Raw genomic sequence first — 23004 nt, forward strand, 5'->3', positions numbered from 1 at the left:
ACCCGTGTCTTAGATTTGAGGGGTATCACAGTTGGTATCAAAACACTCCAGGTTCAAGTGTCTTTAGGATGTTTCGTATTAAGACTTCCGCGTAGCGTTTTCTCTTGATTAGAGCTTAAGTTTAGGATTCATTGTATTCCTTTACGGTTCGTTTAGAAAGTACTGATGTCAATCTTATTCTGTAATTGCAGAATATTTGGCACTAGGAAAATGATGTGGTCCGCGATGAAAGCAAAGAAGGACCGAAGGAAGAAGAAGGTTACTCCGACGTTTCTCCTGCAAAGGCCGACCAAGAAGGCAGAATTGGAGACCAAGGAATTGGTTCCAGTAGGTGTTGCTTCGGAGTACAAGTCAAGGAAGGTTTCTGGTGTACGAGATTGGCCACCATACTGTGGACCTAACACAACTTCGGTGGTGCTCGAAGCTGAGCCAAGCAGAGAGGAAGACCCCGAAGAAGATCAGGATGGAGGAGATACCGAAGCATCAAAGATGAAGGGCACTGGTGTTCAAGGATGAATGCTTTTCTAAGAGTAATTTTAATTACTAGTAGTAGTGGAGATATTACTAAAAGTGTAGTATGGATTTAATCACGTACACTAATATTTTGTTAAAGAATATCTTACGATTATTCGTTTGACAGTTTATGGTTTGAAAAAGTTCTTAATAAAGTGAACTAGCGGTTTTGGCTATCTTTATTATGTGTGGTGATAACATTTTTGTGATATATATACATATGGTTTTATTAGACTATGTTGGGATGTGTAGGTTACGATAATAGATGATTATCACAGTGGAGTGATTAGGTTTTTGAACAGACAAACAAATGTTTGCTTCTAAGTATATTGTATTGAAACAGGATGATTACCAAAGAGTTTATAAAAGAACTTGTGTAAATCAATATGGTAGGTTTGGTTTCGAAGGAGGAATTCCCAGGATAACACGATAATCTAAAAGGGAGTAGCTTCGGAGTATTTTGGTTACCTTATGTGTTTTGCTCTCCGGAGTATTCAGCATTCTGGTTTTGATAGTTTAGTTGGTGACACTAGATATTTGTAGGCTCAGATTTCTAGCCAATCTAGTGGTCCTGGACATGCACATTTATGGTATGATACTTGGGATGTTGGTTATCTCATTACCATGCCCAAGATAATTGTTTTGATAGGTCTGTTGTATTTACTATACCTGGTCAGGATATATATGTCGTCGCTATGCCACATTCTAGTGGGGTCACTAGCACTTATTTGTTTCATATGGAGGAGGAAACAGAGGAAAGGATTACGGTATCTTTGGATAGCATACCGATCGTACAGGATTTTTCGGATATATTTTAGGAGATTCCAGGGTTGCCACCTAGTCGCGAGATCGACTTTGTGATTGACTTAGCTCCAGGCACTACGCCTATTGCTAGGGCACCGTATAGGATGACACCAGTAGAGATGCGAGAGCTGAGGGATTAGATTCAATAATTACTTAGTCAGGGTTTTATTCGTAGAAGTACTTCACCCTGGGGAGCACCAGTGTTGTTTATGAAGAAGAAGGATGGTTCGCTTTGCCTGTGTATAGATTACAGGGAGTAGTATTCTTTACCTAGGATTGATGATCTTTTTGATTAGTTGAAGGGAGTTACATACTTCTTTAAGATTGATCTACGTTCTGGGTATCATCAACTTCGGGTTAGGGAGCAGGATGTTCCTAAGACAGCGTTTCTCACGAGATATGGTTCTTATGAGTTTCGTGTCATGCCGTTTGGATTGACAAACGCACCAGTAGTTTTCGTGGATTTGATGAATAGGGTCTTCAAGGCTTATTTAGATGAGTTTGTCATTGTTATCATTGATGATATTTTGATTTATTCTACGTCGGAGGACAATCATGCAAGACATCTTCGTACAATATTGCAGACGCTTCGTGAGCACCAGTTATATGCCAAGTTCGAGAAGTGTGAATTTTAGAAAGTGAAGTTTCTGGGTCACGTAGTGTCAGAAAGGGGAATAGCGGTAGATCCAGCTAAGGTTTCAACAGTGGTTGAGTGGGGACAGCCTACTTCACCTACCAAGATTCGGAGTTTCCTCGGATTGGCAGGATATTATGGTAGGTTCATTAAGAGGTTCTCCAAGATAGCAGGACCACTCGCATACACAAGTTCCATGTTTCCACGTTGAGGATCGGTATCACCATATCGATGTTGGCGAGATTGAGTTGCAACCGGATGTAACCTATTTGGAGCCACCGTGTTGTATTGTCGACCGTCGGGATCAAATTCTTCGTAATAAAGTTATACATTTGGTGCGTGTTCAGTGGAGTCATCACAATGAGGCTGAGTCTACTTGGGAACGGGAGGATGTCATTCGCTCGCAATTTCCTGACATATTGGAAGAAGGTAAGAGCGAATTCTAAGGACGGAATTCTTTTTGTTAGGGAGGAAGAATGTAATACCCCTAATTTTAAAAGGATAATCTCGGTAGTTTTTTTATGGTTATAGTTTATTTTATAGTTTTATTGTAATTTGTGTATTTGTATGTGTTTATTTAGCTATTTGCTTATTTGTTTTATTTATTGTTAATTAATTGAATTAATTGTAGTATTTGTTTTAATTTTTCTTTCTTTATTATATGCTTATGTGGATTAATGAATTACTTGTTTTAATGGTTTTCGTATTCATTATCATTCTATGGTTTTTTATGTTTCACGGTTTAGCCGACTAAGTTTATTTTTAGTTGAGGTTTCTGTATCGTAATATAGTAGAATTAGGTTTTCCTTAAACCTTTATAAATATAGCATTAAACGTCGGCTTAGGGTTTAGAAATCAAAAACCTTATTCACGTATACGGAGAGAAACAGAGAGAAATAGAGTACTTTGGTTAGGGTTTAGCTAGGGCTAAGGCTGAACCAAGGAGGGATTAAAGGGGTGTTGTTCGAGGGTTGACCAAGGAGAAGACAAAGAGAGAAAACAGAACGTTCGCTGGAAACCTTAGGAAGACGACAATGAGATTTTGAACCGAAATCTCAAAAGCAAGTTCTATTCCTAACTCTCTCTCTTTGACTCGTGTTCTTTACATGCCTAACACAACTCTAGGATAAATAGACATTAAAGATTAATCTGGTTCGCATGTTAATTTCAATTATAACAGTATGCCTTTACATGAATTAATGTTTGCTTGTTTGTAAATTTCCTTGCATAATTCATGTTTTAATTGATGTTAATTGATGCATAATAAATTTAATAAATTGTTGGGACTGTTTGGAACCTAGAACAGAGGATTAGGAACCTTAGTAAGGACAAAAAGTCAGAAAATAGCTGGCGTCGGGGAAGACGAAGGCTGGGAAGAGTGGAGGCGGCTTCACCCTTCAATGGAGGCAGCTCCATTGAAGTGGAGCTGGCTCCACATGATGTAGAGGCGGCTCCAAGGGAGTTGAGCCTCCTCTACCCAAAAAGTTGAGCCTCCTCTACCCAAAAGTTGAGCCTCCTCTACCTAAGTTGAGCCTCCTCTACCTAAAAGTTGAGCCTCCTTTACCTTAAATTGGAGCTTGCTCTACATCTTTTTGGAGCCTGCTCCTTTGTGGATTTTCAATTTGTTTTTAATTTCAGCGATGGATTTTACTCCTGTACTTGGATTTTGATGTTCCAGTTTAATTAGAAGCTATACTGGAGGTTCTCAGAGGTGTCCTGAGCTTATTTAAAACTCCTAAGAACCTTGTTAATGCATAATTAATCACCTTGTATTATAGTTTGAACAGTATAAAATTCTTACAAAAATTGGTATACTGTTTTAAATGTGGAGGTTAAAAATTGTTCAACATTGTTTTAGCAATTTTTCGAGAATGATTTTATAGTTTAAATCATGTTCCAGTGTTATAAATAAGCATGTGAATTTATATATTTTATTATGCTTATTTGGAATGAATTGATGTTTACATGTATAATATTTATTATCAGTTATTGGACTTTGTGGAGTAGTATCAAATAAGCCAGTTACATTACAGAATTTTTTCATGCTTAGTATGGAACAATTGATGTTAGTATTTGATATTTTAATTATCAATTATTGGATGTATGGATTAGTTGATATTTACATTCTTTGTCTGTATTATCAATTGTTGGATGGATGAATTGTATGCACCGGTATGGGACGGTGGCATATTAGGGGGATTAGCTCAAAAACGCTAAGTCCTACCTACTATGAAATTAAGGAATGGATTAACTAAAAGTTAAATCCTATTGATTTGTAGTGTCAAGGCAACGAATGATTGAGCGACACTACTATGGATTCTAGATGGATTTTAAATATATTATTATGGTACCTCGATATGAGCTTGAGTCTCAGGTTTCGATGGTTAGGGCGCGTATATGCATTGGGATGCATAGCTGGCTATAATGGTTGGAGGTGTACCCTGTTAGGCTTAGGTATACATGCCCACTTTAGGTGCATTTTTGCATGTTGCCTCTATTCAGGTTGAGACCGGCCTGTAGTCCAGTGAGAGTCCGTTAGTGTGAATATATATATATATATATATATATATATATATATATATATATATATATTTGTGGACTATATAGTTATTGTTGAGTTTGCTAGGATGTACATGTGTATCGAGTCTCTGCTTGGATTGTAGTAGGATAGAACTTGTTCGTAAGCCTGACCCACTTCTATTTTTAGGTATTCGACAATTCTAGTCGTAGGCTTGATCGTGCTGAGCAGAGATTATCACTCACTCTTCCGACGACGTAGGACTTCTCTCCATGGTTTACTTTGGATGTTCTTTTAGTAGTGTGATACCCCTCGGATCTGAGACACGGGTTGATCAGGCCCAGGCCCAAATCCGAGGGAATATCAAACAATTAAAGTATTTTATAACGAATACGGAATACAAAAATGAAATAAGAATAAATATTAAAAGCTGAAAAGAATACTATATAAAATCCTTAACTAATAAAACTTAGCAAAATCCATCTGTTAAAACCTCTATAATTACAACTCGGGAATCCAACTAATGGACCCCTGAAGAAAATCTCAACTGAACTGAAAACTAAAAATAAATAAGCTGGAATTATCGAGAGAATTCCTACATAAACAGATGGATACGAGACTGTCCTCGACTAGCACGATCAAGCTCTAAGGCTAGAACCGTCCTGTACCTGAAAAGAATAATAGAAGAGTGGGTCAGACACACGAGCAAGTTCTAATCTAACTGCAATCCATACAGTGACCCGATACGCAAATACACCCTTTATACCTCACAATATCTATTTAGTCCATACATACATATATCCACACTAAAGGACATTCACTGGACTATAATAGAGGTCTCAACCTGAATAGAAGGTAACATGCGAAAACGCACCCAAAGGTGGGCATGAGTACCTAGACCTAACAGGGTACACCTACCTACTATATCCAGTTACGCATCCACTGCATATATGCATCCTAACCAACGAGCCTGAGACTCAAGCTCATCTCGTGGTATCATAATCATATATCTAAAGTCTGTCCAAATCCAGAGTATGTCATTCAATTATTCATTGAGGCGGCATACAAAACACAGTCCAGTTAGTCGTTTAACTTATTCAGCTGATATGACTTAACACAATTTAGGATTCAATATTTTAGAATCCATTCCTTTAATCCGACAGATTAGGTCTTAGCGTTTTGAGTTACACCATCCTTAGTATGCTACCGTCCCATACTGGTGCATACAATCCTTCATATCCATATAAGTTACAAAACCAAGATAACAGTTCAGCAACATAAATCCAAATTCACAATCCAGTTACCAACCATAACTTAAATAATTGCAGAATAAGGTATAACATTTCAGCAAGTTCAGTTAAAACATACTCTAGTTAATTGCAAAATAAAATTTAATAATTCAACAATTAAATTTCACAACCATTATCCAGTCCAAATCCAAAGTCGCATTAATTGCAAAGTAATGTGTGACATTACAACAATTAAATCCAAAGTAAAAATCCAGTTTAAAGGAAACCAAGTAAACTACAAAATTATGAATCGTAGTTTAGCAACCAAAATCTAAAAACATGCATAGGTCAAAACTAATCAATACCTGACCTTATCATGCATTTAAAATAGTTTTATAGACATATTAGATCCCACTGGAATGCCCAAAAATAAGCTTAATCAATTAAGTCTTCATCTATCCTTTAACCGTATACAATGTGCACAAATTTTACACGGTTTATTCCATTAATTTAGATGTAATCTTTAATCAATTAAAAGTCTTATTAACACCTAAGAATAACTTTTTAATCACTCCGGAGAGTCCCATAATTTTCCAAAACAGTTCAGATACTCAACCGTTTCAAAAAGTGCGTTAAAAACCATAACAGGAAGCAATTTTGGGGTGGAGCCTGCTCCAAAACTTTGGGAGCTGGCTCTAATCAGCCTGGAGCCGGCTCCACTACTCTTAGAGCCGGCTCCCACTTCTATGGAGCCGGCTCTCACCTCCTTGAGAGCCGTCTTCAACCGCTGCAACTCCTTTGACCTTCTGCATCGTCTCCGGTCACCCCCAAGCTGTCTATTTGATTTTAAAATAGTTCCTAAGGGTCCTAACTGTGTTCAATATAATCCCCACGATGTGTTTACAACAGTTGAAATTAAATACAAAAACTACCAGTTAGACAGACTTAGCATGCTTTAAGAAAACCACTGAAAAAACAGACATGCACGAACTGTATTTTAACAGATTACCACACACATATCATCAATATGGCATATAATATACATGTAAACTCAGTTACTCGTTAATTAAATCCTAGAGACTATCTAGGTGCACAGAACACAAGCCACAGGGAAGTAGGAAGAAAAGAACTTGCCTATGATTTTAATTATGAAATCTCGGCGTCGTGTCCACTGTTCTGGCAACACTGAACTATTGTCTATCCTCCTCTTACGTCTGCTCTTCCCTTCTCCTAGGTCCGACCTTGAAACCTTAATCAAATCCTACACCAAACGTGCTCTGTTCTCTCAAAACCTCACTCTGTATCTCTCTGTCTTTACATAACTCAGTTTACGTCTATAGGCTAAGTGTTGTGATCGTAAACCTTAGACTTATTGTCATGGTGTATTTATAAGCTTTAATCCCTAAAACCCTAATCCTTGTAAGATTAGAGACAGAGCTCAACTGGGCCCATAAACCACCCTCATTATGAACCTTGTCGGCTTCCACCTACGGGACTTCTAACAGAAACCCTAATCGTGATATTACAAAAATATCCCTAATTTAACAACTGAATAATAAAACAGTGAAATACAAATAAAATAATATAATTAACAAGTAACAGAAAATATCACACAACAATTAAAAATTTAAATAAATAACAATGCACATAAAACCATTAAATTAAAAAAAAAATCAATTAATAAATGCAAGTAAACAATTAAACCACCAAAAAGAGCAATTAAACAAATAAAAACCAACAAAAATAAAAAAAAATTAAAATGCCGAGACTATCCTTTTAAAATTAGAGGTATTACAAGTAGTTTCATTTCAGTTTGGGTTTTTATTAGGAGTTCACTACAAGTAGTTTCATTTCAGTTTGGGTTTTTATTAGGAGTTCACTAGAGATGGATTCCCGAGTTGTTTAATTATTTGAGGTTTTATGGAGGATTGGATTTTTGGATTTTAATTTTATTTTATTCAAGGATTTTTAAACTTAGATTTCTTTCAGCTCTTAATTATTTATGTCTTATTTCATTTTGTAATCTGTGTTCGTTTTAAAATATTAATTGGTTGATATTCCCTCGGGTTTGGGCTTGGACTTGATCAACCCGTGTCTCGGATCCGAGGGGTATCACACCAGCTCCCTCATCAATGGAGCCGGCTCCATGGAGTATTGAGCCAGCTCCTAGCTCCACAGAGCCTGCTCCCAAAGTTAGGGAGCCGGCTCCCATGCCAATGGAGCAGGCTCTCAATTTGTGAGAACCTGCTTTCGCCCGGAATTGTGTACTGTTGGTTTTTAGGCTGCGTTTGGACTGTATAGGGTATTTCTACTTCGTTTAAACTGTTTTAAATGATGTATATGATTGTCATAGGCCTGTAAAAATATAGTAAAACAAAAATTCATGAATGAATTAAGGAATTGACAGTGTGAACTTAGGGAAAAAATCCTACATGTTGCACATTGGTTATTAATCAACTTACATACTGGAACTTGGAGATTCTTGTAAATATGATTTAATACTGTTTAAACATATTTAAATAGAGATATAAGTATAGTGAATTACTTGAAATTAAGTATGCTTGGCTGGGATTAAATTGGTATTTAATTTACTATAAACTGTATTAATTTATGAACAATTTGGAGGATTTAAATGCTTTAATTTATTTTAGCAATTTAAATAGTTGGAACATGATTTTTGGGTTTTATAATGAATGCCTAATATCGTTGTATATGTATTAATTTATATTGATGCATTTTTTGGAAAATAGTTCATGAATACCTAATGTTGTTTTATCAATTATGCTAATTGGAGGATTGTATGCACCGGTATGGGACAGTGGCATACTAGGGATGAATTAGTTCAAATACTAAGTCCTACCTAATTTAGATTGAGATAGGGATTAACTATAAAGGTTAAGTCTTACTTATATTTGTGTCATGTCAATAAAATAATTGAATGACTTACTGGATGGATGGTTATACATATATCAGGTCACTATACCAGATGAATGATATTTTGAATTAGGAGTATACGGACTTTATATAATTATGCTATGGTGCCATGGTATGAGCTTGAGTCTCAGGACCATGGTTAGGTGCGTATATCACCTAGGATGGATAATTGGATAATAGTTGTTGTTCCGCGGTAGGTCTAGGTACACATGACCACATTATGTGCGATTTGCGTGGTATCTCTACTCAAGCTGAGACAGATCTATTGGACTAGTGAGCGTCCTATAGTGTGTACTTATACATATATGGACTACTCTAGTTATTGTTGAGCTATCTAGGATGTATCTGCGTATCGGGTTTCTGTATGGATCGTAGTAGAATAGGACTTGCATGTGGGTCTGACCCACTCTCTTATTTTTCAGGTGTTCGTCAATTCCAGGGTTAGAGTTTGGTCGTGCAGAGCAAATACAGATACTCATTCCTCAGACTACGCATGATTACTTTCCATGTTTAACTTTATATTTTGTTTCAGTTATTTCCTTTCCAGTTTGGGATTTTATTAGGAGTCCACTTGATGGATTCCCGAGTTGTTAAATAAATGGAGGTTATGGATTATTGGATTTTAAGTATTTAATTTTAAAGGATTATGTTTTAGAATTCTTTCAGCTTTCATTTGTTTATTTCTTAATTCATTTTGAAATCTATGTTCATTTAACTATTAATTGTTTGGTATTCCCTCAAGTTTAGGCTTGGGCCTGATCAACCTATGTCTCGGACTCGAGGGGTATCACAACTTATCCTTATCCAAGACTTTAATAGAATTCTAAGTACGTACATTGCTAATCCTTAGTCAATTAGAATATCTTCTATTTAATTATTTATAATTCCACTAAATAGAAATAATTACACTCAAGAATACGAATAACTATAATATAGCCCCAACTGTTACTTAATATTATAAATCAACCCCTCCATGATAATAGTTATTTGGATAATTATTTCCGTTAATCCAATGTATTATTGATATATTTTTTGGTACCCTAGAACTGTCACATTTAATCACATATATTTAATAATTATTAAATATAAGTGACCAGTCTAGCCAAAATACTTTACACATAGATTCCATGTTGATAGAATACGTTCTGTGTTGTATATATTAATTATTTACCCAAAGTACTTAAGTTGTCTAATCCGTAGATCCCTCCAAGCAAATCAGATGTAAATAATTAATATAACCCCAGCCAGTATAATTCTCAAGATTATGAGTCAATTTCCTTTAGTAACTGATAAGGAAAACTACTCATGATGGTGTAAGTAGTCTTCGATTTATCGTTGATAAAAAAAATATATATATGTGCGAGAGATCTTGGAGGCAAGTGAGAGAAGATGAAAAAAAATAATTTGCAAGACTACTAAACTTGATAAAGAAGGGTAATTATGGTATTATAAAATATCAGTAGGTTTTTCGGAGTTTTTTTTTTTGTAATCTCGTTTTAAGATAAAAAGAAAGCGGACCACCTAAAGATATTTTTGGAGCACAAATATCACTAGCCTAATTCTATATTTCCTCTGTTTCAAATTAGTTGTTCACTTTTCCCTTTAGGATGACCCAAATTAGTTGTCTCTCTTCCCTTCCAAAACAATCAAGAAGCTATGTTTCCATAAACAAACAAGAAACTATGTTTTCATAATTACCCTTTTAACTTTTAAACAAAACTTTCAACTTGATAATACATATATTTGAATTTAAAAAGGCAACTTGGTAAAAAGTTGAAAAATGCTAATTTGCCCGACTACTGATCACCCGAAAAAACCCGACTAAACTCGTGTCAATAGTTGATTAGCACAACCTTGCGCATAACCCTTTTCCCCTTTCTTCAGACTCTGTACTCTTCATCCCTCTCATCTCTCCCCTTTCTCTTTCCTGCGATAGACAAGGATTGTGTGAGATGTTTGGTGACAAGAACCTTACCGGCGCCACCACCGACTACCAAACTTCAACTTATATATATTTTTTTCTCTCAACCTCACCACACTTCTCTATCTTCGAATAAAAACACCACCTCCTTCGTCGATTTTCTTCATCTCGCGGGGTAATCAGTTCCAGTTCCGGCCGACTTTGGCCTTCATTTTCTCCAACTCCACAGTAGCTGCTAGCGCTCTCTCCGGCCAGGACCAATTAATCTTTTTCTCTATCTTCTTAAAAAAATAATTCAATTGTAGTCTATCAAAGCTTCTCTGTTTTCAATTCATTCCTCAAAACCAATTCTGTTACAAGAAACCAATTAAATTTGTGTTCTTTTCCAACCCATCCCTCAGAATCAATTCTTATGACGATGGTAGCGACGGACTGAACTTCTAGCAAGGAGTCCGGTGGCGGCAAGGAAGAACCGCACCGGCTACGCAAGGAGGAAACATAGTGGCTCAACTCCGGTAATTCTCTTCGCCGTCCGATTACTATCCATACACAAATCATTGATCAGAGTCAAAACCCTTATCGTCGCAATACGAGCTAGAAATCACCGATCGGAGATAACACTGACAAAAATATCATCGCTAACCCACTCTGAGTCTTGGTCACAAGCCTTTGTAGAAACTTTTTTCGTTCGTGTATTCTACCGGATGAAGAATATAGGGATTGAAGAAAAGGAAGAGTATAAAGATTGAAGAAAAGGGTTGTGCACAAGGTTGCGCTAATCAACGACTGACACATGTTTAGTCTGTTTTTTTGGATGAACAGTAGTCGGGCCGTGTAGCATCACTCTAAAAAGTTGTACTTACTAAAATGGACAACTAATATCCGACGGAATAAAATTTTAAGTTGACATGTAATTAATGCATTATCCATTTTTAGAATTATCGAGTTGTTCTATTATGTTTAAATATAGATATTACCAAATTGAGAGATTTTTGAAAACATAAAGGGTAATTACAAAAATATAACATTGGGACATCCTAAATAAGAAAGATGGACTAGGGTATGACACGCACTTTAAACCTTAATCTCATTAAGAAATAACAATTATATATACATAACGAAGTTATAATTTTGACTCTACCTTTACATTTATACTCCCTTTTTCCCACACTAGGTGTATTATAACATTTTTAATGGGGCATACAATTATTACATTGCCCTATTTAAAAAAAAAAATAAGTTGTTCTTTTAAGTTTAAATATGTATATTATGAAGTTAGAAGGTTTTTAAAATTTTAAAGATAATTGTGAAAAGATAGCATTTATTTTGTCTTGACTTTTCAAATGAGACAACTAATTTGGGACATTCGAACAACAGAAGAGGTACTACTAATATGGGACGAATGAGTAATGATTTGAAAAATATATGGAGAGGGATTAAAGAAGAAGATTTTTTGGTTAGTTAGATCCAATTAAAAAAATGAAGGAAAGAAAAAACAATGGTTTGCCACCTAAAAAACACTTCTATGATATGCATATAGAGTGTATAGCCCTTTATACGTTATGAAAAATCCCTAACATTCAAATTTTGAGCAAACAAGAACCTGAATGCTGAAAAAACTAAAGTGTCCCTCTATAACTGAATAAAAAAAAAAAGGTAAAAAAAATAATTAAATGTGAAATAACTAAAGTGTCCCCCTTTTTTTTTTTTTGGGTCACGAGCAAAAAATACCCCTATGGTATGCATATAGAGTGTATAATCCTCATTTTAAAAAATCTCTAACATTCAATTTTAGAGTAAATGGACTTGACTACTGAACAGGCTAAAGTATCACTCTATAATTGAATAAAAAATAGGTAAAAAAAATTAATTAAATGTGAAATGACTAAAGTTTCCCTCTTTTCAGTTCAGTGTATATATAGATAATGGCATTATCGGAAGATATATGGGTATTTTCAGAATTTTATATTTAAAAAATGTGTGATTAAATTTTTAACAAAATAGTGACCTCAAGCTCTTCTTTGCTCATTTTTTAAAATTTAACGGAGTTATATATACAACATGAACAGTAAGAGTGTTATTTGCCCAAAATGTAAACATTAGGGGTGTTTTTCCGACTTTACCCATTTTTTTTTCTTTTTTTTTTTTTTCTTCTTCTTATGTATAAGGGCATTATTGGAAGAGAAAATGGTATTTTCATAATTTTGTATCTTAAAAATGTCACGTGCAATGTACATGACTAAATTTGTAACGAAACTCTGATTTCAAACCCTTCTTTCATCATTTTTTTCAAACTTAATACACTTACAAATAAGGAAGTAATTAACCCTTCTTTTATCATTTTTTTCAAACTTAATACACTTACAAATAAGGATAGTTAAGTCAATCTGTTCAGTATGGAAATTACATTTAAAATATTATGTTTTCAACTGAGACAACTAATTTGGGATATTCAAACAAGAAAACCTCCATTTAGAAACTCAGGTGAGCCGCCTCTACTTTTCCTCTGTTCTCTCTCTACCCTTTCTCTCACTCTTAGCTGCTCGTCCCTATTCTGTTTTGTTCCCTGCTCCCTTCCATGGGAGTGGGGAGGTGGCTTTGCTTGCCTCCTAAGGTTTAATAACCTCGGCGTGTCTCAATAAGTTAGCCTTGTGGGTAGTTTTCACGTCATTTTTTATTTTTGTGTGGCTAGATCTGCTCCTGTTTGGTTTGTTTCTGGCTGGATGGGATGGATATGTTGTTTTCCCTTCGGCTAGATTTCTGATGTAGGTCGATTTTTTGTTTTTCCCGGCTTGATTTGCTCTTGTGCGAGGTTGGGTGTGTGGAGGCGCCTTATGGATGCAGCTTTGGAGCTGTTGCCTTGATGATGGCCTAACCTTTGGTCACTCCAGTTGCTACTCTTCTCCCTTGGTGGTTTCCGTTCTAGAGCGATGACTCTTTCTAAACAAATCTGGAGCATATTCTTCATTTTTCTTGTTTAGCTTCATGATTTGTATGCCTTTATCTGGCTTAATTTATACCTTTGTACAGCCATTTTAGCTTGGCCTTTGTGCCTTTCAAATGATAAAAAATAAAAAATAAAATAAAATAAAAAACAAGAAAAGAGGTATTACTAATACGGGACAAATGAGTAATGATTTGAAAAATATATGAAAAGGGATTAAATTAAGAAGAATGATTTTTGGTTTAGTTAGATCCAATTTAAAAATGAAGGAAAGAAAAAACAAAGGGTCACGAGTTGAAAAACACTCATATGGTATGCATATAGAGTATATAACTCTTCTGAAAAAACCCCAACATTCAAATTTTGAACAAACAAGGATCTGAATGCTGAAAAAGTAAAGTGTCTCTCTATAACTAAATAAAAAAAAGGGTAAAAAAAATAATTAAATGTGAAATAACTAAAATGTCCCTCTTTTTTTTTGTTGGGTCATGAGCAAAAAATACCTCTATATATGGCATGCATATAGAGTGTATAACCCCCTATACATTCTAAAAAATTCCTAACATTCAATTTTGGAGCAAATAAGGAGTTGATAACTGAAAAGACTAAAGTGTCCTTTATAATTGAATAAAAAATAGGTAAAAATTATTATTAAATGTGAAATGACTAAAGAATACCTCTCTATATGGCATGCATATAAAGTGTATAACCCCCTATACATTCTAAAAAATCCCTAACATTCAATTTTGGAGCAAATAAGGAGTTGACTGCTAAAAAGACTAAAGTGTCCTTTATAATTGAATAAAAAAATAGGTAAAAATAAGTATTAAATGTGAAATGACTAAAGTGTCCCTCTTTTCGGTTCAGTGTATATATATATATATATATATATATATATAATGGCATTATCAGAAGATATATGGGCATTTTTTAAATTTTATCTTTAAAATGTTATGTGCAATGCACATTATTATATTTTTAACGAAATAGTGACATCAAGTCATTCTTTGGTCATTTTTTAAAACTTAACGGAGTTATATACAACCTGAACAATAGTGGTGTTATTTGACCAAAATGTAAACATTAGAGATGTTTTTCTCACTTTGCCCTTTTTTCTTTCTTTCTTCTTCTTGTATACAAGTACATTATTGAAAGAGAAAATGGCATTTTCAGAATTTTGTATCTTAAAAATGTCATGTATAATGTAAATAACTAAATTTGTAACGAAATAATGACTTCAAACTCTTCTTTGATCATTTTTTTTTTCAAACTTAACACACTTATATACCCAAAAAAACATTGGGCTGATATTTGCCCAAAATTTAAATATTAGGAATGTTTTTCTCATTTTGACCCAAAACAAATAAGGAAGTAATTAAACAGGAATAGTTAACTCAATCTTTTCTATATGGAAATTACATTTATATTTTGAAAACAAATAGGGAAGAAAACAGGGTCAATTAACTCATTCGTTTTTATGTGGAAAATGCCTTCATATTTTAAAGCAGTAGACCACTTTCAACTTAAATTTTTTTCATCTATTCTCCGCATTTGTTACATAGGGATGGAATGAAATAAATTGTCCATCCCGCCATTTTGATTTATTTCTTTATTTGGTAAGACAATTAAAGTTGAAATTACCATTTCAGGTTATTTCATCCCACTTTTTAACTTATGAAATAACCATCTCATTCCCAAGTATTTTTTTTTTTTTATAAAAAAAATCACGTTCCCAAAAAATCATCCTCAGAAGTTGTTTGGGCACCAACATGACTCATAGTGCACTAGTTTTCTTTTTGTTTCTTGGCTTTCCAGTTTTCATTTTGAGTGATCAAACCACAATTGTGGTGTCAAAGGATGGGAGTGGAGACTATAGCACCATCTCAAAAGCTGTTTCTGCAATACCTGATTCAAGTTCAGCCACATACACCATTTACATCAAAAAAGGAACTTACAGTGAAGCAGTAGATGTGGGTAGGGAGAAGAAAAGTGTTGTATTCATGGGAGATGGAATTGACCAAACCATAATACAATTCAATAAGAGTAATTCCACTGGTTATGGGACAAACGTATCTGCCACTGTCAGTATGTCACTATTCCACATCTTCTTCTTCTTCTTCTTCTTTTTTTCTTTTTTTTTTTTCTTTCTATTGCCTATTTGATATATTTAAGTTACTGTATATAGTGTTTTATATCATGTAGTTTTTTGCTTGCATGCAGATATTAATTTCCTAGTTTAGCTCTTTGCTTATGAAAATACCATAAAATGACAAGCATGCATAGCTTTAGCATTTAGACTATATTTACGCTCCCATTTTTTTACACTTGCGCTCCACTTGTCTATTTAAAATAATTTTTCCTATTTAGTTGAAATACGTTTTTATATAGTTGAAAAGCAATCACAAACAAGTTCTAAGTTTCGAAACCTTTTCTTTATTAAATAAATTATTTATTTTAACAAAATTAAAAAGAAAGAAAGTATAATACACAAAAAAATAAAAAATAAAACCCAAAAATAGAGTTATCTTGTTGAAAATATTCTGATGGGAATGAGAAAAAAAGAAGAAGAAGAAGAAGTTATTGCTATTGAATAAAATTATATCTTTTGCCGGGGCCCCTTCCAAAAAAAAAAAACTAAAATAAGTTAAAAAAAATAAAATAAAAAAAACTAAAATAAGGTATCTCTGTTTAATAAATTATCTATTTGACCGAATCCAAAAAATAAATAAAAAAGTAGTTAAAGTTTATAGTACAAAGGGGTTATATAGTTATGGTATTTGAAAATAAAAGATAATGCATTAATGAATTTAGAATAGTGGAGTGCAATATCGCATACCTTAACCCCCTCAATATATTAACAACAAAATCAGAATTATAATTTTATTTAAACATGAAATTTGTATAAATCATGTAATTACAAGTGTCATGCTCATTTGAAGTATAACGATTTAATTTAATTATATAAGGAATGTGATTACTGAACACATAAAACAAGTAAAAAAACAAAGAGTGTGATTACTGAACACATAAAACAAGTAAAAAAACAAAGAGAGAGAATTATCAGGTATAACAATTAAAGACTCATTCAAGTTTAGCAATCACTATCAAGTTTTGCAAAGAAAGTGTTATTAGGAAAGGTACGTGTTCATACGTGGCAAAGAAAGTGTTATTAGGAAAGGTGTTCATACGTGCACTAGTACAAAGTTGATTTTCAATATGGCAGTAGTTTTATCTTGTTGATACTGAATTACTGAGTGACATATTGCAAATTTTTTTGAAGAGGGAAGCATTTAATAGAGAGAAGAGAGAGAAGTCTAAAAGTCATATAACATAATTGGCCTGTTTAGATTGGCTTTTGAAACGCAGCTGTTTTAATGTGTATATTGTTTACATGCAGATATAGAAGCACAAAAATTTGTTGCAAAAAACATCAGCTTTGTGAATACCGCGGGAGCCAATGCCGGACAAGCAGTTGCTTTGAGGAGTATAGCCTCAAATGATGCATACTATAAGTGTTCCTTCGAAGGATACCAGGACACCTTGTACGTGCATTCCGGCACAAAACTTTTCTACGAATGCAACATCTATGGAACCGTAGACTTCATCTTCGGCGACGCAACCAGCATGTTCCAGAACTGCAACATATACGGGAGAAATCCCGGTAAGGAAGGAATGCCCATTGTTGTTACAGCTGACAGAAGGGATGCCGCAAATAGTGACACCGGGATAGTGATTCAGAATTGCACCATCACGGCGGCACCAAATTTCGGACCGTCAAATTCTAATTTCAGAGCATTTCTTGGACGCCCATGGCGAGAGTATTCTAGGGTAGTAGTAATGGAGTCTTTCTTAGGAAATATCGTAAATCCTGCTGGCTGGGCACCGTGGGACAAGAACTCCAGATTGGATCATTTGAGCTACATTGAATATGACAACAGGGGTCCCGGAGCTGCAACTAGTCGTCGGGTCAAATGGCCGGGTTTTCAAATTGTAACCAGATCCAGTCAAATGCTACAGTTTACGGCTAAAAACTTCATCCATGCAAATGACTGGTTACCTTCAACTGGTGTACCTTTCATTCCCGGACTCACTGGAGATCGAAAATAATGTAATATCTATTGTTTTTTATCACCCAACACCACACACACATCCATTGCAACTGCTGCTTTTTTTTTTTTTGGAAAGAAAAAACTTTGATCTTTTTCTTGAAACAGCTTTTTTTTTTTAAAAAAAAAAAATCTTTGCTGTCCTTGCATCTGGTTGTTTAAATTTGCTCTCTTTCGCGCCTTCACTCGATTGGCGTGTGTTTTTGGGCTGTTTTGTGCGTGATTGGACAGTACGTTGACCATTGTCTTCCTTAGATACGGATAATGTCACAAAGATATCCATAACTGATAAGTACACAAAACCTATTATTTTATGCATCAAAATAAGGTTTTAATTAGACTTTTATATTATTTAAATATTCTTATATGTTTGTTTTGTGTTTTGTAGGTATTAATGCATGAATGGAAAGAAAATAAACCAAAAAATGAAAAATAAGTGAAAAAGAGAGAAAGAAGAAAAGAAAAGAAAAAAGAAGAAGAAAAGACCAAGTCAACAGAAGTGTGTGCATAGTCAGCAAGGGAAAGTTAGAAAATGAAAGAAAAAGTAAAACAAGAAAATGGGAGTGGTTGAAGTCAACGGAGAAACTGTGAAGTGGTCAGTAGCAAAAAGATGGCGTGAAACAATGAAGAAAAAATTTGGGCAAGCCATCGTCACAAGCCTACAAGTGGGTTGCTGCAATTATCTATAAATTGCGCACTTCGGGTGGAGAGTTAGATATAGATTTTGGTGAAGATAGAGAATAGGTAGAGTAGAAAGTTAGAGATAGAATTTTTTTATGTAATTTTCTTTAAAGTTTGTTTAATTTAATGCAAATTATGTCCACAAGTTTTATTCTCATTTAATTTTCAATTCGAGTGTTTAATGTTTTATAGTTGTAATTTCATTTCCATAGTTCGTGACCAATTTTAAAATCAATATTTTTAAATCTCTTGTTCTGAAATAGAAACTCACCTTGAATGCGTAGTTCGACCCTATTTGCCATTAGACATTTTTAGTTAAATGGTTGTAGGAATTTTATATGTTGATATGGAGTGTATTTGATAACGACAAGTTTATAAATACACGTCTATCAAATGGCGTCGTTCCGCTTCAAAGTTGAGTTAAAAATTTTTGGACCCATTTTTATTCTATCTTTCATCTATTTTCTATTTTTATTTTGGTCATTTTATTTTTATTTTTTGTTTTCTGTTTCTTGTGTTATTTGGAAAAAAAAAAAAAAAAAAAGTTGGCCATTGTTACTGGTGTTTTATTCTTCAAACCCAGTACATCAACATGCTCATTTTTCAGTTCAAACATTGTTCAAACTGAAAGTCAATCTAGTGACTGAAAAAAAAAAAAAAAAAACCCAGTTTGAGAGACATTAAACTCACTTTTGTTTGTTTGGTTTGTTTTCATCATTATATATATATACATATAGTATGTTCCTCAAACCTAGAACAAGAGTGCAGTGATAAAAAAATATATAAATAAATAAAAAATAAATAAATAAATTTCAAAACCCAGAACAAGAAGCTTGGCTTCTCCTTGCTTCGCACCGTCCGCCGTCCACCTTGCTCGCAAACTCACTGCCTTCTGATCAGCCGAACCAAGTTCATAGCCGTGCTCACCGCCGGTCCGTTCCAGCAGCCATCCACACCGCCGCAAGCTTCCAAGCTCGCCGGTGCCGCGAGCAGCCGTGAACCAGTCCTCACAAACCGCAGAGCCATCCACAGCCGGCTCTCCGTTGCCATCTCCGCCGCGAGCTCTCCACCTCCAAGCTCGCCGTGCCCATCACGGCCAAACCACAGTTCAACCACCGTCCGCCGTCAGCCACTGCCCAAGCCCGCCATCACAGCCGCCGTCCTTCCCCATCTCATCCAAGCTCACCGCCGAGTCATCCGCGGCCAAGCTCACCACAGACCAAACTCGCCGGGCCCCACGTCCAACAGCCGCCATCCTCACCGCCGCGAGTTCAGCCGGGTACAAAGTCGCCGCGCCGCCGTCCATCAAGGCTGATTCCGCCGTCGCCATCTCTCCTCCGGCCAAGCTCGCTGTCGCCGGCTGCCCATCTCATCCTCGCTGTCCTTCTTCTGGGTTTGACAGACATCAGAGACATATATGATATATATGTATAATATATTTTAGATATATATATTATATATCAAAGGCAAATAGCCCCTATTTGGCTACAAGTGTAGCACTGTCCTAGTTCAGGACCTGGACCAGAATCTAAACCAGTTCTACAAATTGGTTCTGTTGTAAACCAGTTCTGAAAAAACAAAAAAAAACAACAAACAAAAAACAAAAAACAAAAAACAAAAAAAAAAAAAATTGCCGATTCAAATTGGGGACTTATTTTGGAACATTCAAAAGATTGGATATTCTTATTGGAGCACACGTGGAAAAAATTACAAACGATAGCTTTGTTTTCCAAGTAAGTACCTTAAATCTCCCGTTAGCGGTTTCATATATTTTTTTTAGACTAGGAAAACTTAGTTTTTTTTTTTAGGTGATTAACTTTTGCATGCAAATTTTAGGATAGAATAACTTAGACGTAACCTTAAGTTCACAATTTCTTCTATTTTATTTTATTTTATTTTTGTATTTCTTTATCTTTAAAAAAAAAAAAAAAATCACACTCTCACTCCCTTTATTTTTATTTTATTGATTATCTTATTTGTACATCTTTTAATTAGCATTTACATAAGATACTTAAGGGCAAAATCCAAACAAGATACGGTCGGAATTTCATCACCCGTTTTCCGTGGCCCACAAATCATTAAATCCTTGCATTTGTCAAACCCGAGCCCAATTTAATTTAATTTTAAAATCAAGTAGACATTGGCCATAGGGTTTTTCACATAGCTCATAAGATCCTCTTCGACAGAATTAATTTTTGGTCACTCCAGTGAGTACCTTCCAACTTGGCAATGTCTAAGGAAAGTTTTGTCTAAGGGTGTGGGCGTACCATCATTAAGCAGGCCTCGTCCTCCCCACACTTCCTGGAAACTTCCCTGGTTATCTTGTTGGCAGGCCTTAATTGGTAAGCCTCTAATTATTTTAGAAGAGAGTAGGAGTTTTTTTTCATAGGAGCTTTAATTACTTTAGAAAAAATTCACCATCCTTGAATTTAAGCTCAAGATTAAAAAGCCAAAAATATTTGTGTGGTTTGTGTGTGCACTCCAGTGTTTAGCCCATTTTTAGGATCTAATTCTCAAGGGCTTTCCTTAAATTAAAAAAAAAAAAATTGTGTGCTCTTTGGTGTCCAGTTTTGTATGCCCAACTGATTAAGAGTTAACAAACGATTAATCCGTTGTTCCAGTGATCCTTCAATCTTTGCTTTGGAGAAAGCATTCTTACTTTCTTCCAAATCCAATTATTCTCTAATGGATCCACTTGTTCAACCAGTTCCACCACTTGTTCCACCAGCACAATCGGTTGTCCCACCTGCTCCTAGAACTTTGAATGACTATTTTGCCCCTATCACAGCCAATCCACCCAATTGTATTGTTCTTCCTCCAGTCGGACCTCAATTTGAGATTAGAGCCCATATCATCAATATGTTGCCTAAATTTCATGGATTTGAAAATGAACAACCTTATGTCCATTTAGGGAAGTTCTTAACCATTTGCAGTACTTTCAAAAATCAGCATTTAGATGATGAAGGTGTCAAATTGCATCTGTTTCCCCTGTCCTTAGATGATAAAGCTTCCTCATGGTTCAACTCTCTTCCTCCAAACTCCATTAGATCATGGGATGAACTTGTTAAAAAATTCATGAACAAATTTTATCCAATGCAAAAAACAGAGTTAATGAGAGACGCCATAAGCACTTTCAAAGGGAAAAATGAAGAACAATTCCATCAAACTTGGGAGCGTTTTCATGATTTGCTTCTCAAATGCCCACATCATGGCTTTGAGAAACCACAATAGGTTCATTCTTTCTATAAAGGACTTTTTCCTACTAATCGAACCATGATTGAGTCAATGCACCAAGGAAAGTTCAAATCCCAAACTCCTGAAGAAGCTTATGCTTTCTTAGAAGAACTTGTTGAGAATGCCCAAAGTTGGAACTGGAACCCTTGTGATGACGAATTCTCTAGGAATGATCCCTCTAAAAGAACTTCCAATTTTTTTGAGATCAAACCCGAACCTGAATTCAAGTCAGTGATGCAAAGTCTAGCAGATGGAGTCAAAGATTTGAATAAAAAATTTGATGCCTTTGCTCTTATGTCAACAACTGCAAAATGCAATGTATGTTCAAGTTCATCTCATCCCAATGAGGCTTGTCCGATCTTGTAAAGTTTTTGACTTTATCTATATATATAATTAGTAAACAATAACTTTTTCCACTGTGGGGCCCACCTGTGATATAAGGGTCATTACAGACCCATTTAGTTTCCAATTTGCTTTCTCTCTCGGACAGCTTAAGTCTCTCTCTCTCGCTGCTTCTGTCTTTTCCTTTTCTTTTTTTCTTTTTCAACTTCAATCCTTGATTTCTCTCTCAATTCTTGGCGGATTTAGGTGCCGTTTGAGGCAAAACGACGAGCACGACGAGCTCTACGTGCTAGTACCAGAAATTCCAGCTTTTGGTCCTCTTTAGGAGCTCGAATTTAAGAACCCATTTCTAGGGATTTTGCTCATTTTGAGGTAGGGACACCTTAATCCACTACCTTCTTATTCCATTGTGAGTTATACTCCTTTGTTGTGCCAAGCATGCTTAATTAGAAGTTAATTGTATCAATGATTATTTTAAATGTTGTCTAGAGAAATTCATGTGTATGAATGTGAGTTGTTTTATGTGTAAAGTATGCTTAAATGTATTTTGTTGTATCTTAATGTGTTAATAATTACTTGGGAGATGTTGAACATGTTAAATGTTTAATTTTATGGTGTAGAATTTTAAATGCCATGACATTGAATGTATAGAACATATATACATCCATGCACATGTCATTGGGGATGCATAAAATGGGAGAATTTGTCTTGAAATGAAAATGGGAGAAATTTTAGGAGAAGAGTTTTGTCAAATAATTTTGATAAACCCGGTCGCTACGGGGTTACCAACGGGCCGGAGGTTAATATAGCCTAGAAGGGACTAGGGAGTCGCCCTAGCATGGTTGAGCTATTCGGGCCCCTCGATGACGCTGCGGGGTTACCAAAGGTCTAGGGACGATAGCCAATCCTCCTCTCGTGTGGCGGCGGGGTTACCAAAAGGCGGGCTGTATTAACATTTGAAAGTGATGGTTTTGTGAATGAAAATGGGGAGTAACATTAGCATGCATTGCATTTCATTACACTGCATGGTTTATAATTGGAATTGACGTGCATACTGTTTTAATTCCCTATATTGCATAATCCCTATTTCCCATTGGCTTATGCTTTGTTTGGATTCACAAGGACATAAGAATTGTGTCTTAAG

At 35.1% G+C, this 23004-nt stretch overlaps 1 protein-coding gene and 1 pseudogene across 1 annotated transcript; one reads left to right on the plus strand and one right to left on the minus strand.

Moving 5' to 3' along the window:
• The first annotated feature begins 225 nt into the window (after positions 1 to 225).
• Positions 226 to 17604, plus strand: LOC132295995 (pectinesterase-like). Its single transcript, XM_059794253.1, has 3 exons — positions 226 to 391; positions 15313 to 15582; positions 16895 to 17604. The coding sequence occupies exons 1-3, from the start codon at positions 226 to 228 to the stop codon at positions 17602 to 17604; spliced, it is 1146 nt and encodes a 381-aa protein (XP_059650236.1).
• Positions 17605 to 21400: 3796 nt separating this feature from the next.
• On the minus strand, positions 21401 to 21499 carry LOC132297983 (small nucleolar RNA R71; annotated as a pseudogene).
• Between the last annotated feature and the right edge of the window lie 1505 nt (positions 21500 to 23004).

The sequence above is a fragment of the Cornus florida genome, unplaced genomic scaffold (assembly GCF_030987335.1).
Source record: "Cornus florida cultivar Cherokee Brave unplaced genomic scaffold, ASM3098733v1 CherokeeBrave_3.0.0_Hap2_Chr02, whole genome shotgun sequence".
In the NCBI taxonomy this organism is placed as follows: Eukaryota; Viridiplantae; Streptophyta; class Magnoliopsida; order Cornales; family Cornaceae; genus Cornus; species Cornus florida.

What these genes read in the sequence shown, in the direction of transcription:
- LOC132295995 (XM_059794253.1), top strand. Translation starts at nt 226, where the DNA reads ATGAAAGCAAAGAAGGACCGAAGGAAGAAGAAGGTTACTCCGACGTTT. An exon ending in ACGAGATTGGCCACCATACT is followed by an intron (nt 392 to 15,312) that starts GTGGACCTAACA and finishes TTGGCTTTCCAG; the next exon opens with TTTTCATTTTGAGTGATCAA. An exon ending in AAACGTATCTGCCACTGTCA is followed by an intron (nt 15,583 to 16,894) that starts GTATGTCACTAT and finishes GTTTACATGCAG; the next exon opens with ATATAGAAGCACAAAAATTT.